Source organism: Fistularia commersonii, chromosome 27, assembly GCF_037954325.1.
Source record: "Fistularia commersonii isolate RoL2024-O1a breed Wild chromosome 27, RoL_Fcom_v1.0, whole genome shotgun sequence".
Taxonomy (NCBI): Eukaryota; Metazoa; Chordata; class Actinopteri; order Syngnathiformes; family Fistulariidae; genus Fistularia; species Fistularia commersonii.
The window spans coordinates 9,129,551-9,145,675 of NC_141310.1; the positions used below are offsets into that span (position 1 = coordinate 9,129,551).

Sequence of the window (16,125 nt, forward strand, 5' to 3'; positions counted from 1 at the left end):
CTGCACACTGAAATTCCTACTTTGCTGTCCACAATGCATTTAGCTATGTATTGGTAAGAAATATTGACAATGTAAACATTATGAAAAATGAGAACAGTGTTGGCAGTGCAAATAAAACATTTGGGTGCAGCATGGTATGTAACTCATGAAGCGCAAATGCAGGGACAAGTGCAGTTTGAATGGGCAGTAATTACATGTGCAGATGAGCACAGCATAGATTGCGCTGCATGCAGAAAAAAAAGAAGACTTGAGTGCAGCTGGTCAGGATGCTCACAACAATGCAGCTTTAGAAGTTGCTGAGGATCTTAGGCGCCATGCCAAATCTTCTCAGCCACCTCAAGTACAGCTGTTGTCTCCTTGGTCTTGTCTGTGTTGAGGGTGAGGCTTGTGTCCTCACACCATGACACCAGACTGGCCACTTCCATCCTTTAGGCCGTTTCATCTCTGCCAGTGATGCGTCCTATCACTGCGGTGTCGTCTGCAAACCTCAGAATGATGTTGTCCTCGCTGTAGCCAACACAGTTATGGATGAACAGGGTGTGGACACATCCCTGAGGGGTGTATGTGTTGATTATGCTGGCCTAGGTCCTATTACCTATCCTGACAGACTGGGGCTTGCCAGTCAAGAAGTCTTGGAGCCAGTCACAGAGGGTGTGGTGCAGGCCAAGGGTGAACATTTTGTGTGTGAGTTTGTGGGGTATGACAGTGTTGAATGCAGAGTTGTAGTCCACAAATGGACTACAACTCTGATGTAGGAATCATTGTTTTCAAGTGGGAGAGGGAGTAGTGCAGGGTGGCAGCTATGGCGTCTGAGGTGGACCTGTTGGGCCGGTATGAAAATTGGGCCAGTATGAAAATTGCAGGGAGTCAAGCTTTTCCAGAATGTTTTTCTGAATGTGGGCAAGCACCACTCTTTTGAAACACTTCATGGGTCGTCCGGCAGGCTGTCTGCGGGGATGTTGATGCCGGTGGTGGACTTGTAATCCATGATGGGCTGCAGGCTTTGCCACATCTGCCCAGGGTCAGCAGTGGGGTAGAAGCCATCCAGCTTCTCCCTGTACTGCCTCTTGGCTGTTCTGATGGCCTTATTCAGTTCGTACTTAGTTGCTTTGTACTCTGTCTCATTGCCGGCCCTAAATGCATGAGCGCAGGCAGCAATATGAATCGCACCTGACTGTTCGGTCAAGGATTCTAAATTAGGAACTTTCTGATTCATATACTGGCTGATGTTGTCAACAAAAGTGCTGATGTACCCTGTCATATAGTCAGTGTACTCCTGTACACTGACAGAAGAGTCCTCTTTTGTGGCTGTGGTGCTCATCACATCCCAGTCAGTTGTGGCAAAACAGTCCTGTAGGATGCCCTCTGAGTCCAGGGTCCAGAGTTTGATTTATCTGGTTACAGCATTGGTCTGTCTCTGTCTATGCAGGGTACAGAATGAGATGTGGTATGAGTGTTCAAAGTGGGGGTGGGGTGCAACCCTGTTCAGGCCACGGAGGACTATGAGTGAACTCAAATAGGGTCCTTAAGGTTTGGGACTCGTTTTTATTCAGTTTAGTGCCTTGTGTTTCAATAGAATTATATCTGTACCACTTATTTGCCTTTAAGTTTCATTTCACCACAACAATTATTTACCCTGGATAGTGATTGATACCAGGAGTTGAAGGTGAAGAGGATGAAGAGGTATGGAGACAGGGACGTAAATATGGGATGACAAGATGGGATGTAAAGGTTAGAAGGTCCCAGAAATACCAAATAATGGTACTGAAACCAATTAAAAATCTGTATCAAATAATTAAAGATGTATTTTTATTAAAAAGTCACAATGATAACAATTTAGGCATGATGGAAGTTCAAAACAACTCAGTAGAATGCTTGTAAAACATTTTTAACTGTCTTTAAAAAGGCATTTTTTACTGGTGAAGTCACTATTATTGTTTTTGTTGTTATTATCATAATTATTAGATCCATTTATAATGAAACATACATAAACAGCAGGTATGTGCATGTGACACAGAGGAAGCCATATAATAGAAGCGTTTAGCATCACGTGATCACATTGGTCACATGTTACAAAATCAAACCGGAAGTGCCTACTAGCTATTGGTAAAGCTAAACAACAGCAATGGGGACACGACCATTATAGTGGATTTAAAAAAAGTGTATCAAAGTCTAACAGAATTGATGTTGAAACTTCAAAACTCTAGAAGAAAGCGAATGTTGCCAAGATGGAAAGGGCTTTCATTATAGTGATTGTGGTTACGTACTTGACATCGAAGGTAAGAGAATGGACATAAAAGTAATGAGGGGATTCGTTAGCAAGTGACGGGCCTGAACACTACCAGGAAACACATAAAATTTTGTTACTTATTTATTCATATGCCGCAAGTTTCTGGGCAATATGGTACTTATATATCAGCCAGTAATGCAGTTTTACCTCATTCATGCAGATAAATCATTTTTAAATGTTAGCTTTCAGCTAATTTCCGTCCACTTTGTTCACCTTTTTGCGTTTCGGCCAATAAGCTTACTTAATTAAACAAGAAAGGTTATGTGCAACTGACATCTAACACTTTCTTACAAAGGTCTTGGTCTTCTTTCCTGGTTTAAAACCCGACGTGTATGTCTAATCTTCATGATTTGAAGTCGAAAGGCAATCGGAAGTATTAAAAGTTGTCTGTCTTGGTTGCCGGCGCAGTCATGGTACTTTCCAATCAACGCTACAGCGATCTTGTAACAAACGGTGTATGACAAAGTTACTGAACGAAAACCTGTCACTCATAAGTTGTATGCTTTTTTTTACTACATTCTAGAATGACAAGGAACATAATTTAAAACAAATCGTTTAATATTTGAAGTATTTAGGTCTGAAAATCACTCGTGTGACAAACTACTAGATCAATATTTGACTAAAATCAGTTTGTAACGCCTTTTGTTTTTAAAAGACCGATGCTGAAAATGAACGGTTGTCATGATCTATAGTCGCCAAATCATTTCAACACGTTTTACAGGATATGATTCAGTTTTTGTGTGTTGCTGAGCAAATACTAACATAAACAATAAGTGTCATCTGATTTTAGTTGTTTCAACCTGGCTAAATCGAGACGAGAAAAACCTCTGTTGAATGACCTAATTTCGTATGTTTATCTGAATTGCCTGATAAGGCTATACGACATAAAAGTTTGTGTAACATTTCACAATGTTAATTGCCCAACAGATAAATTGTCAGGAAGCAATCTTACACATTTCCAATGAAAACACAGACCGGGAGTACTGCATTGTCTACAATCAGTCTTGGACCCCTCTATCGCCAACTCTTAATGAAGCTGTAAGTTTCATTTTACATTTTGTTTGTGCTTACTATATTTTATGGTATTTAGATAACACTTAAGAAACACTTGCTAGGTTTGCCATTGGAGTAGATAAACACAAGATGTTTTTAATACTGAAATCCAAGGATGTAATCCTTTTAAAATGTAAAGCATTTCATATATGAGCTGTAGAGGGGTTTTGATTTATTAATTAGTTAGTACCCCTTGATTCATCCAATTTTGCCAGTACTGTCAATGTAAGGCATTTCCAAATGTGTTAATTGTCTTTCCTTCTTTTAGGCAGAGTATCCACTCGTGAACATGTCATCTTCGGCCTTCTGTGACAATTCATCGTTGACTCCAGACTTTCTAAAGGATAAAGCAGTGGTTGTGAAAAGGGGGGAGTGTGATTTTAGCCAAAAAGCTTTGGTTGCTCAGAGACTTGGTGCTAAAACTATGCTCATTGCCAGCAACAGTACATTGGTAAGATACAGTTTAATTGCTACTTGATATTTACACCAAATTTTTCGGTACCGAAATTATTATTTAGTTCTTATGTAAATGTTTGTCATTTTTGACTTCACATGATAACATCTGTTTCATTTGATACCAATGTCACATGATAGAAACTGAAGCAGGAGGAATACACGATTGGGGAAGTGAAATATTTGTGGGGGAGTTTAAAGTGGTTTCCAAGTATACATCTTCATTGTAAAATATTGATTAAATGCCTTCTTTTAGTATTTATTCAATAATTGGAAGCCGAAGATTTTGTTTCTGATGCAATGATGAAATCCACTAGATAGTAGCTTTTTTTTCCCACGTCTTGCCAATTGCACTTGCTTGTTTTCTCAGATTACTCCATCAGCCAATGAATCACAGTATGCAAAGGTCCTCATTCCTCTGGCATTGATGAGGTACAGGGATGTTGTGGAGGCACAACAGGTCAGACAACATTGTCTGTCTTACACCTTTCTAACACCTTAGGACACACCTCCTTTGTCAGGTTCTTAGCTACATTACATTTACATTACAGTCATTTAGCAGAAACTTTTATTCAAAGCGACTTACAAAAATTGCAATTACATTGCAGTTACAGTTACAATGAATGAATCAAAATTGTGTTGTCTTTGCAAAATCACAGTATGGATTCTAAACAATCACAAATTCCTGCCTAGTTATGTTCCTGTCTAGCAAGACTACAGGAACAAAGCTTTCAAATGTTCTTGGAATTATCAGGTCTGATCAATAGAGCTCCATCAAGAAACCAATTGTTTTAAAACTTTGAATAAATAAAAAAATAGTTTTAATCATTATTTCACCATATAGTGAATATAGAAGACACTGCACATTCAATATTTTGGAACTATGGCTTATCCTTTTGATTGACAGGGTTGGGCTACAGATCTCCTTAAATACCATTCATTGTACTCTGCTGACATATGGCAGTCAAGAGTCTAGCTCCCTACCACACACAATAAGAAGAGATAGCCTTCGACCTTTTCCTTTTTCAACATGAATCATTGTAAATTTTCATATAGTCGGTCCTTTCTACGTATTTTATTTATTTTTCTAATTTCCCTATCTCCCACATGAAGCTGAAAGTGAAAGACTTATCCATTATTTGTTTGTGTCTGTGTGCATCACCAGGTGTTTGGTGAAACAATGAAGGTGAAACTATATGCGCCACCACACTCCAAACTTGACCCCAGCATTGCTGTCATGCTTCTGATTTCCATAATCACGGTTGCCTTGGGAGGTTATTGGAGTGGGGCGTGTGAGAAGTGAGATATACAAAGTTTCACATACATTTTGACAATTTTAATATTAAGACAACTTATTTATTAGAACATAGAAGTAACAACACAGTGACAATATAAGTCCTTACAATGGCAAAAAACAAAATAAAATAACTATGATTTTTATGGTTATGGCAGAGACCGCCTTGATACTGCAGGAGCAGGGGGTAGAAGTGGAGAAAATAAAGCAGATGGTGGAGATATTTCCCTTTACTCACCTCTCAAAGTGGTTATCTTTGTCGCCCTGATGTGTGGGATGCTTGTCCTCATGTACTTTTTCTACAACATCCTTGGTGAGTTGGAAAAATGCATTACCTTAATATTTTGAACATGCTCAATTATTTTGGTAACTTGTTGAAGTGACAAACACTTCTCTTCCAGTTTACATCATTATTGCGATATTCTGTTTGGCATCTGCTACTGCACTTTTCAGCTGTATTGATGCAGTGTTGGATAAAGTAGGTTGTGGAACTGGAAGGTAAGAACATAATACTAAACAATTACACACGTAGTATGTACATCCTTCCAAATGTGAGAAAATGCTAACTAAAAAGGATCCTTGTCCTAAGTGTTAGAAGAAGATTCATTGCCATTTTTAATAACTGAATACATCAATGCTATGCTAATACAGCTATCACTGTGATGAAAACAACAGAGCCAGAGTGCTTTCCTTTTCAAAAATCTTTCATTTGTAACACATTGACTAACAAATTAACTTTGTGTGTGTGTGTGTGTGTGTGTGTGTGTGTGTGTGTGTGTGTGTGTGTGTGTGTGTGTGTGTGTGTGTGTGTGTGTGTGTGTGTGTGTGTGTGTGTGTGTGTGTGTGTGTGTGTTTTAAAGCTTCTCTGTCCAAAATATGACGCTCTCATTGAGGTCTCTCATACTGGCTGCAGTGTGCATCAGCATTGCTGTTGTGTGGGCAGTGTACAGGAACGAAGACAGGTACTTTCAGGTCACACTGCACACACTCACCCTCTGATAAACACTTTTATCTCAAAACTGCTTTTATTAGTCTTATGCAGTGTCAATTACAGCCAGCTGGGAAGTTTTCAAGAATCTCAGTTTCCCTCCTTTTTGTTCCACGCAGTGGTATACAGGCCGGCCTGTCAAGGCAACTGCTTTTTTATATCCATGGGTGAAAAATGTTTTAATGTTTTAATTAAGGATATAAACACCAGTAATTTATAAGTCATATAGTTGCCTTCAATAATAACAATTAGTACAGCAGACAAATACATTGGCAGGATTTTTAAATGTTTCTAATTATTTTTTACAATTATTCTGTATAGTGTTTGACAGAATGTATTTTGTTCTGTCATTTGAAAACTTGGGAGTTAGGTACTGTTGTTTATGTAGAAACTATTTAAAGCTACTGAACTGTCAAATTGTTCTGACCTCAGTGTAAATTTAACCATTTGGGCTGCAAAATTCATTTTATATCAATATAAATGCCATTTCTTATTTTGTTAATGTATCAGAGATGTATCAAGAAAAAAACTAATTTGAATGGGTAGACCTACCTGAATGGGTAGATGATCAATAAATTGCATATGAATGTAAGTCCTGGCTAAACAGATCCTCCGTTTTATTTGTTAAATTATTAAAACCATATGTCTTACTTGCAGATGGATCTGGATCTTGCAAGACATCCTTGGCATTGCTTTCTGCCTCAACTTCATAAAGACAATTTCCCTTTCTAATTTCAAGGTACTTATTCACTGCTCTGAATGCCTGTTGTCTGCTTGTCTGAAGGCACTTGGCCCTTGCTTCTCTTGGACTCATCCTGAATATCTCATTGTTCTACTTGTATATTTATGTTGCCTTTAAGTTACCTTGTTTCCTGCTCAGTCATTGTGCATTATACTTTCATTTGTACCATAAATGCCTGTTGTATATTCATGTCACAAATACTGTGACATTGTGAAAAAGTCAAAGGAATTCGTAAAGCTAAAAAAGGGTTACGATACTTTCTCACTGGTCCTCAATCATTCAAGGGTTCTGTATGTATTACTTCATAGATCTGTGTGATTCTTCTGAGCCTCCTACTTGTGTATGATGTCTTCTTTGTCTTCATCACCCCTTTCTTCACTAAGGTATGGAATGTAAATAATTTCAAGTTACATTTTTGAGATTTTTTTAAATGTATTCTTGCCTTTTACTGTCTTAAATTTCCATGGCAAAGTCAATGTTTTTGTTGTTTCATTTATAACACTGATTCATAGATGCTTTGAAGTTCATGAAAACACACAATTACAGAAAAAGGCACATAATTATAGATCTGAAACTACGATTTATGGGGGCTTTGCAGACTTCCAGGATGAGTAAATCTTCCAAATGAAATCTCTGTCTCTTAACAGAATGGTGTAAGCATTATGGTACAGGTTGCCCTGGGCCCAGATGCATCTGGGGAGAAGGTAAGGATTCCAATTTTCCAGTAATATAAACCACACTGGCGAAGAAGCGAAATATCACGGAAACTATTTTTCAGTCAGTCTTCCCAGAACTAGACAATAACAAGTCACTTTGTGATTAAAAAATCTAAAATTAAGTAAAAAAAAATCCAGGTAATTATAAGAAAGTGAGCAACTTGTTTCATGGCAACTTTACAAGAAATCAAATTATAAAAATGAAAGAAAATAAACAGTATATTTGCTTACCAATTAGCAATATCACATTACAATGACAGATTGCACAACATTTCATGGAAGAGAAAGAAATGAATGCCTGTCGGCCCTGCTCAGTTTTTGTTATCAGAATCCGGATTGCTTTAATCGCCAAGTAATTTTTCAACCACAAGGAATTTGCTTAGGTCAACAGTGTTTATGAATGTCTTTCAGAGTCCTAGACAATTAAATGAGATGGAAAGAAAAAACTGGTAATGCTGATGAATGAATTCACTGTTCTGATTTTAGATACCGGTAATTTAATTTATTCATTTTTCTGCAATTACCACATGGGTCTTTTCCATCCACCAACATTCATAGGTCTCTGGAATGAGATCAGTCGTACGCATCTTGGGCTCTTTCATTAGAGTGGAAAGTTAAACATGTCTTCTTTCTGTGCCAGATTCATAATCAAAATAATTTTCATTGTTTCATTAACAGTCCAAAAAGCAGTTTTTGTTCGAGGTTACAACAGTTGGTTAATCAACACAGAATTCACTATCTCCTTTCAGTCACTCTTTTGAGCTGATCAGTAAAACTAATGTCACTATGTTTGTTTTTACAACACTTTTTGGAATTGCTTGAATTGAAAGAGGAGGATCTTAAACACCTCACATTTGGATGGCAAATTTGAAGAAATACAATATTCAGGGGATCAGAGTGCAGTGTTATTTGTTTGTTTGTTTGTTTATTTATGGTGGTGAATTTGAACACATGAAACCCAAAACTCAGTGGAATTGACAGACTTTATTATTAGCCTAACTGTTTTGCGTTGCTGAGATACAGTTAACGATGGACTGCTTGACTAATTGTGCACTGGGATTTGATGTGGTTTGTCAGACACAGGGTAACATGGTGGAGATCCCAGCAGAGCCCCAGGCGCCCTCAGAGAAAGTAAGGCTTGGCTTGTTGTAGTGGTGCATCTGTGACTGTGTAAAGGGCTCAAAGGAATTGATGTTTTTTTTTCGTTTGTTTGTTTTGCAAGAACCTCAAGGGCATGATTTTTCTTCAGAAGTACTCTCTGATAAAGTGTTCAGATGATTCTTTTGTTTTCTATACAAATATTCAACACTGTGTAACTTAAATGTTTTGTGTTAAAACAATCATGCAGGTAAAGGTACACCATTTAACTTTTTTAGCCCTGCTGTCAAAACATATACCTCGGCTTTGGGTATCTGCTGACACCAAGATTCATTTCTAGTGCACAATGAATAAGGTGTATGGTTCATTGCACAGAGCAGGCTGTGAGGCAACATCAAACTTGACCTAATCATTGTGTTCCTTACTTTGATTGTTATGTTGATATGTTATGAAACATACCAACTGCAACCTTTCATTGAAAGACAAAAAGGAAAAAAGCAGAGCTTGTCAAAAATTATTCAGTTAGTGACACTCCAGTAAAATCTAAATAATGCAAGTAGTGTGTGAGATATTTTGTTACTGCTGTGCTGTTGGTTTTTTTTCCAGTGAAATATAGCCTATGAGTCTGCAAGTTCATTGCTGACATATGACATGGAACAGATCATCTTATATACCTGAATAAGCTTTTTAGTATCAAACCGTACTGAAATGACTTATTCTCAAATATTACTTGCACAGAAAAGAGTGATTCTGCAAAGAATTACTGCTAGTGGTTAAGTGTGACATCATAATGTTTTTAAGCTGAAAGAACCAATAATAAGCTGGGTGCAGCACTTTTACCACATTTCTGTGTAATGCACTTACTCACACGTAAAAGTTTTTTCAATGTGTTGAATTATCTTCACTAATTACGAAACTGTTTCGGTGTTATTTTTGCGTGTTACTTGATGTAAAGACTTAACATCCATACCAGAGAGAACTTCTGTAATCATAGAGGATCTGCTAAAACGTTAAAAAAAAATTATCTTTAAGTTGAGAAATCACATGGCATTGAGTCAGTGTAACAGTAAATGCTTAGACTATGTTTGGCCGCGTAAAGCATAGCAATTCTTCTCTTACTCTGTAATTTTAAACATCTTAAATGATTTATTTCTGCAGCTGCCTGTCGTCATGCGTGTCCCGCGGTTCTCAGCTTGGGCTCAGAACTTGTGTGGGATGCAGTTCTCCATTCTAGGCTATGGAGATATAATTGTTCCAGGTGAGGTGATCAGTTATTCTTCTAATATTGAAGGTGCTAATCGCCTGATCAGTGAGGCTAAAGTAGGCAATATCTACACACAACAATAATAAGAATTGGTGCACAAAAACGAGATACATTTCAATTGGCAATTATTTATATTGATTCTAGGGAGTTTTCACTGGATAAAATCTGCAAAACTCAGAACAAACAGTCATTTCTTTTTTTCTTTTTTGTTTGGTTTTGGCAATACAGATACCTGAACCAAGTATTTGTGAAAATACCAGAGGGAAGAAAATGTTTAGTCTCTGATAAACAAGTGCAAATAGTAAATTCTTATCTGTCCCTCAGGTCTTCTGGTGGCATACTGCAGCAGGTTTGATGTTTGGATCAACAGCAGAAGAAAGATCTACTTTGTCAGCTGCTGCATAGGTACCATACAGAAAATATAACTCCTACAACACACCGTTAAATAACATCCAATGCAAGTGCAGTTCTCAATAGTTCGGTTTGTATAATAGATGTTTAATTTTTAGATCATCCATTTTTTGGTTTAGAATAATATTAATTTCACTTTAAACCTCAAGTATATTTCATACAGTATGTTCTGCTTATGCTGCTCTTCACATTCTTCAGTGATTTTCTATCTCATGTTCTAAGGTTGAATGTAAAGACATTTTCATCATTTCATATTATAGTATTTAATTAGAATGAGGGTCCATAATATTTAGAGATTTTTTCAGTTGTGATACTATCTAGGTTGAAACAAGCTTTCAAAATTGTATTCTGGACTACGCTGGCTTGGTGATGCCACTTGAAAGCCAAACCACAGGCCAAATTGGATGACATGTTATGAAAATGTATGTATTTTACTATGTGTCTGTGGTTTTTCTCTAGTCCAAGTTATCTTCCATAAATCTCATGGGATGAGCTAAGTCCAAATTCTTACAGGGAACCTAGTGTGACAGCACAGATGAACAACATAGCGGATTTTAATTTTCAGTTGTGAGGGAGTTCCTGACACAAACATAAAATTGTCCTGTTTCTATGGTCATGTTGTCCCAGATGCTGTTCTCTTAACATTGCAAATGCAGTAGACTGTGTCACGAGCAATATGTTTTCCATTAAATTTGTCTGACATAAATTTTTGCCTTTTGCAGTATTTAGTTTTGTATTTTTCTGTTTCCCTCTTGGTAGCCTACCTGCTGGGCATGATAACAACATTTGCTGTGATGCTCCTGTCTGGAATGGGCCAGCCTGCTCTGCTCTACCTAGTGCCCTTCACCCTGATAACCTCTGCAGCGCTGGCTGGGTGGAGGGGAGAAATCAAGCAGTTCTGGTCAGGAACCACGTATGAGGTAAAAAACCAGTGGAGGACCGAAAGCAGTGTTATACACTTACTGCAGCCCTGGGAGTTTATCTTTGTTATACTTGCTCAAAATTTGATTGTATATCTTGAAAACCCTACCACCAGATTACGGACAATTGTCTCCAGTATATGTGTCATGGAGGGCCACAGGACCATGGAGTTCATTTTGGAGTGTTAATATCTTTGTGTTACATTGAGATTTTCAAAACCCTTCCCTCATGGTCAAATTTCTCACACAAAAGGTTTCTCTGATACCACTTCAGACTCAAAGTTTGAGCTGAAACACTTGTATTTTCATCCAGGCTACACCCTAAGTGTTCCTGAAACATCAAGCCTAAGTTGTCTGTTTACTGTGAGCTTCATTTTTTTGTACTGTACTATTGTACTGCACTTGTGGTTCCATTAGGGTTGCACCCTATGGATGTTTTCTCTCCTGTTAAACAGGGGCATCTCTCTTGCCATGTACTGTAGAACATCAAGAATTAAAGCACTACCTGTTTATGCACCTGGCAAGAGCATCGCAGTCGATACACCAACAAATAATAACATATTGCCCCCCACAAATTGAAACATGGATGTGAACCACATTGTAGATATAAATGTTCAAACTGTTATGGGGCATTAATAAATCAGCACTAGTGTATTCAACAGTGCATAGCAGCCTCAACCAGTCAGTCAAAACACAAGTATAAATTATGGTCAGGTGGTTGTTTATTTGGTTGTTTTCTGTTCAAGCAAACTTTCAAAGGTGTGCCATGTAAAAAGAGGAGTACATATGTACATATTAAATTGTATTCTTAAATGTATGCTGACTTGGGATGTCCTCATGCAATTGATCATGAAGATACATATGAAATGCAATTCAAAATACAAAATTAAAAATTTCAAGACCACATAGAAGTAATATGAATGTAGGTATTTGCGCTTCAAGTTGGAAATTGCATGAGACAATAGCAACTGAGCAGTTTTGAATGGGAGCAGGGATAAATCAGTTGTGAGTAAAGACTTAGAGACCACAAGATCAGGAATAAGAACATTTAAGAAATTAAATATGAAGTAATTCTTTCAAATAAAAAAAAAATCACATCAAGCCATTTGAATGTAGTGTATGATTTTCAGTGATAACCGTAATATTAATATCTGAAAGTCAATCATTCATCTCAAATAGCTGCTTTTGCATGCAACTTTAAAAACAAAGTCACCAAAGTTACAAAATCCCACATCCATCATCAAGAGTTCATGTAAGATGTAGTAGTTCATGAGGTATATGCTGGAATGACCAGCTGGTTTACAATAGTAAAGTAAGGCAGTAAATCACTGTATATTGAAAATCTAACTTTGGCATTATATTACTGTAAAACAAACTTCAGTTTGTTTCAAATAGTGCTAATTGTGAATTTATTGTGCTATTTTTTTTTTGCTAAATTTGCAACAAAATTTTTTCTCCTGGTAAATTCATGTGCTTAAAATTAGTCAGATTTTTGTAAAATTACTTAAAGATTTTTTAGCCAATATGCCTTTTTTCATTTGTTTTGATATTTCAGTTGTATTGACAAACAGCCCCACAGTCTCAATACTGTGGTATTCCTTATTTCTATTTCAGCCTCTATTTCACACCCCCACTATAAATATGCATGGCCTTTAACCGTCAGGAGCCAGATAGTGATGCAGGGCTCACCAGTTCCTGGTCAGCCCCACTGCATAACTTGCATTAATTCCAGTTTACTTATCAGCTGCTTTGTTCAAGTAACCTTGTTGAAATGTATTTGCACGCTCCCACCCCTGAGGCTCATGCTAAAACTGCATGGTTCAACTTGCTACAGGCACTGTCCACTCGCCAAACCTGTCGAGTTGTTTTGTGAACTCTTCACATTTCCATATGGCCTTATTCATGAAGTTTCAAAAAGCTAACAAATATTTATTTAGATTTTTTTGTGTGATAGAAACCAATTTGAATAAAGACCTATTTTAACATTAAGCTTTCCTTAGTCAGACAAGCGAGAGATGCTAAGAATGAATCATTTTTAGTACATTGTTGTACATAAACTGAGGCTAACACTTCAGAGAATTCTCTGAGCCACCCAATTTTAGTATGTTTACCAAATCTTTTCCTGGCTATTGCTCCTTAATAAGAAATTTGAATACACATATTTCATTTTCCTCAAGATGTGTCTTATCCTACCGTGTTTTGAGACCGTATATATGTGTAAGCTGTACCCACTCAGTAGATAGAGAATCAGATATATTATGTTTATCCCAGAGGAGATTGAGTAATTTAATACATAGACATTGTTGACTATGTCTGCGCATTAAAGTCTTTTCTCTAGATTGAGGAGGTCAGAAGAAAGACACATACCTATTACTATAAAACTACTTGTATGGATTACCTACTACTCCAACCCGTATAAGTATTATAAATAAATGGTGATGAAAAGTTGCCAAATCTTAAATTTTCTAGTGGTTAATTTTAAATTAACCAAATTAAATATACATACAGTGACACACAACGTATAGTAGGTGCACATTTATTAATGTACTATAAATTGACTGGAAAAAAACAAATTACATTTGTATTAGAGAAGAGGAACTGTTAACTGTATGGTATTACAGACTGTACACATTTCCTATCACACATTTCAACACACATTTCCTATCTAAAACTTCCAGGAACTTCTGACGGTGGGCTCCTGAATACCTGATTTTATAGGTCCTACAGTGTACGTTAACTATTCCTCTAACGTAACACGAGCTTCCATGCAACTCTTTTGTAAAGTCGGAAAATCAACTCTCTCAGACTAGATTCTACACTGAAACTGGTAATCCATCACATTAAATGTCTCGTAATGCTGAACATTTAAGTTGCAGGCAACATTTAGTTGCAGGCAATGATGTAGAGGGCTACATACGTTCATTTGAGTAAATGAGGGACCAGGAAAAGGCTCACTAAAGAGATTCAGACTATTCTGACCTTCCTTCGTCTTCACCAGGTTTTGGACTCATCCAGGGAACCTTTGCTACCAGGTGTGCTTCCCACATAACAAACCTTTCTCGCATCGAACCCACCATACAGTGTCGCTTACTGCAGTGCCTTATCTTCCCCCAGCTTCTTCTTATTGCCTTTTCTGTTCCTTTTGACATTTTAACTGCTGCTTCCAGGGTCAATGGAATTCTTAAAATATGTGTACTGGACAGTGCAATGTTGACATTTACTGACCACTGGGTGTCACTACTTTATTAAAATGATAGCTTCTGGAATACTCCTACAACTTGTCCGCTGTGGGCCAAAGAGAGTTTATTGCAAAGGCATGATTTGTAACCGATCCAGTCAGCTGGCACTTCATACTTTACAGATTCAGATCAAGAGAGGGAGCATATCATCAGAAAGTTGAGGTGTCCATTCTGTTCTATGCGGCAAGACAGTCCAAACGTCTTTGTTGGGCATGGATTGTGATATTCAACTTACCAGCTAATTAGCATGACAGTACTATGGTCATAAGCTTCAGTTGATTGAAATACTAAGATGGCTGTGGTCAAAATAACATTTTTCTGATATTCAGCTCACGGGGGCTTCGGTTTATCACATTGACAACAGAATTTAACCAAATTCCCTGCCACTGTGGGATGAAGAGCTGATTGTCAGCCCTTTGCTAAGACAACAGCTCATCTGCACCACAGTGACACGCTGTCGCCTTTTGAGGAACGAAACTGCAATTTCCTTCGGGATTAATAAAGTTGTTCTTATTCTTATTCTTATTCTTATACAAAAGGAGTTGGGAGTTATCTCTGACAGATAACCGCATACAAAAACTGCCTTTTCAGCCGTGGCCCTGGAATACCAGTAACCTCTCTTAATTTCTGCAGTTTGTTTATCCCTCTTGCTCTCTTTTATATTGTTTTTCCCTTCCACAGCCAGAATTAAAACTTGCATCACATCTTTCATGCAGTTACAACCAGGTTTATGTTGCCCTCTGCATGCTGTTGCTAGCCATTATTTTTTGCTGGACATATATTTATACATATTTTTATTTGCCTAATTTGTTGAATGTATTTCTCATTATTTGTATTTGCATTCAACATTAAAGTTGAAATTACATTCAAATTATTTTTCATATTTTTTTAAGTGAACAAAAAAAGCACGAGTTAACTATCTTTTCCTTTTCTCTTTAGAGGGAAGAACTGACTGCTCCCTAGAAGGAGAAAGGTGCTGACTTACCATTTTGGACCCAACTGCTGGATGCTTTTCTTTTTTTACATTTTAATATTAAAATTTACAAAGCAAGGGAACATTAATGATCTTCAGATTCTTAAAAGGTACGGGGTGAGTTTGGCTGCCGTGAATGGATTGTGTGAGTAAGAGCGAAGAGATGGAGCAAGACCTGCTTTAGTGATTGAAAGGAATGTCACTGCCTCAAAACTTTGGGTCACATTCTGAAAACTGTAAAAACTTTGCTTATACATCCTGCCTTGGTGATTATTGCATACAAAAAAGAGAAAGCACTTTATATTGAGCTTAAGAAGTGGTAGGGTGAGGAGTTGGGTTTGAATTGTAGCTGCAAAAAGGTTCAGATTTTGATAATTGTTGGGTTTTCTGTGTAACCTGTTTTTATGATGTGATTTCTTTAGTTGCCTTATATTAAATTAACAACTTCTATGTGGTGTTTTATTTGTGAGTTACTTTGAAGCAAATTTCACAGTGACCCTATTTAGGTTATGATGGTTTTATAAGTAAAAACTATATATATATACTGGTGCACACACACAAACATATATATTGTTTTATTCTTTGTGTTTTCCAAGATAGTGGTAGAAAAGACCTTGCCATTTTCTTAATCAGAGACCTTTTTAAAATGATTTCTTGAAAAATTAGAAGTTTTATGGAGTTGGT

The 16,125-nt window shown here is 37.1% G+C and overlaps 1 protein-coding gene across 3 annotated transcripts; it reads left to right on the forward strand.

Moving 5' to 3' along the window:
- Positions 1–2,060: 2,060 nt before the first annotated feature.
- sppl2a (signal peptide peptidase like 2A) lies at positions 2,061–15,891 on the forward strand. Of its 3 annotated transcripts, XM_086174826.1 has the most exons (17): positions 2,062–2,279; positions 3,218–3,328; positions 3,612–3,794; positions 4,167–4,256; positions 4,962–5,095; positions 5,249–5,403; positions 5,492–5,588; positions 5,951–6,052; positions 6,736–6,817; positions 7,129–7,203; positions 7,468–7,524; positions 8,614–8,667; positions 9,793–9,892; positions 10,223–10,303; positions 11,069–11,229; positions 14,228–14,261; positions 15,408–15,891. In XM_086174826.1, exons 1-17 carry the CDS (start codon positions 2,229–2,231, stop codon positions 15,446–15,448), a joined length of 1,608 nt encoding a protein of 535 aa, XP_086030952.1. In that variant the 5' UTR covers positions 2,062–2,228; the 3' UTR covers positions 15,449–15,891. The 3 variants fall into 3 exon arrangements, with proteins under 3 accessions (XP_086030954.1, XP_086030952.1, XP_086030953.1); XM_086174828.1 differs by lacking the exon at positions 8,614–8,667 and having other exon boundaries at positions 2,061–2,279; XM_086174827.1 differs by lacking the exon at positions 14,228–14,261 and having other exon boundaries at positions 15,408–15,585.
- Positions 15,892–16,125: the final 234 nt, after the last annotated feature.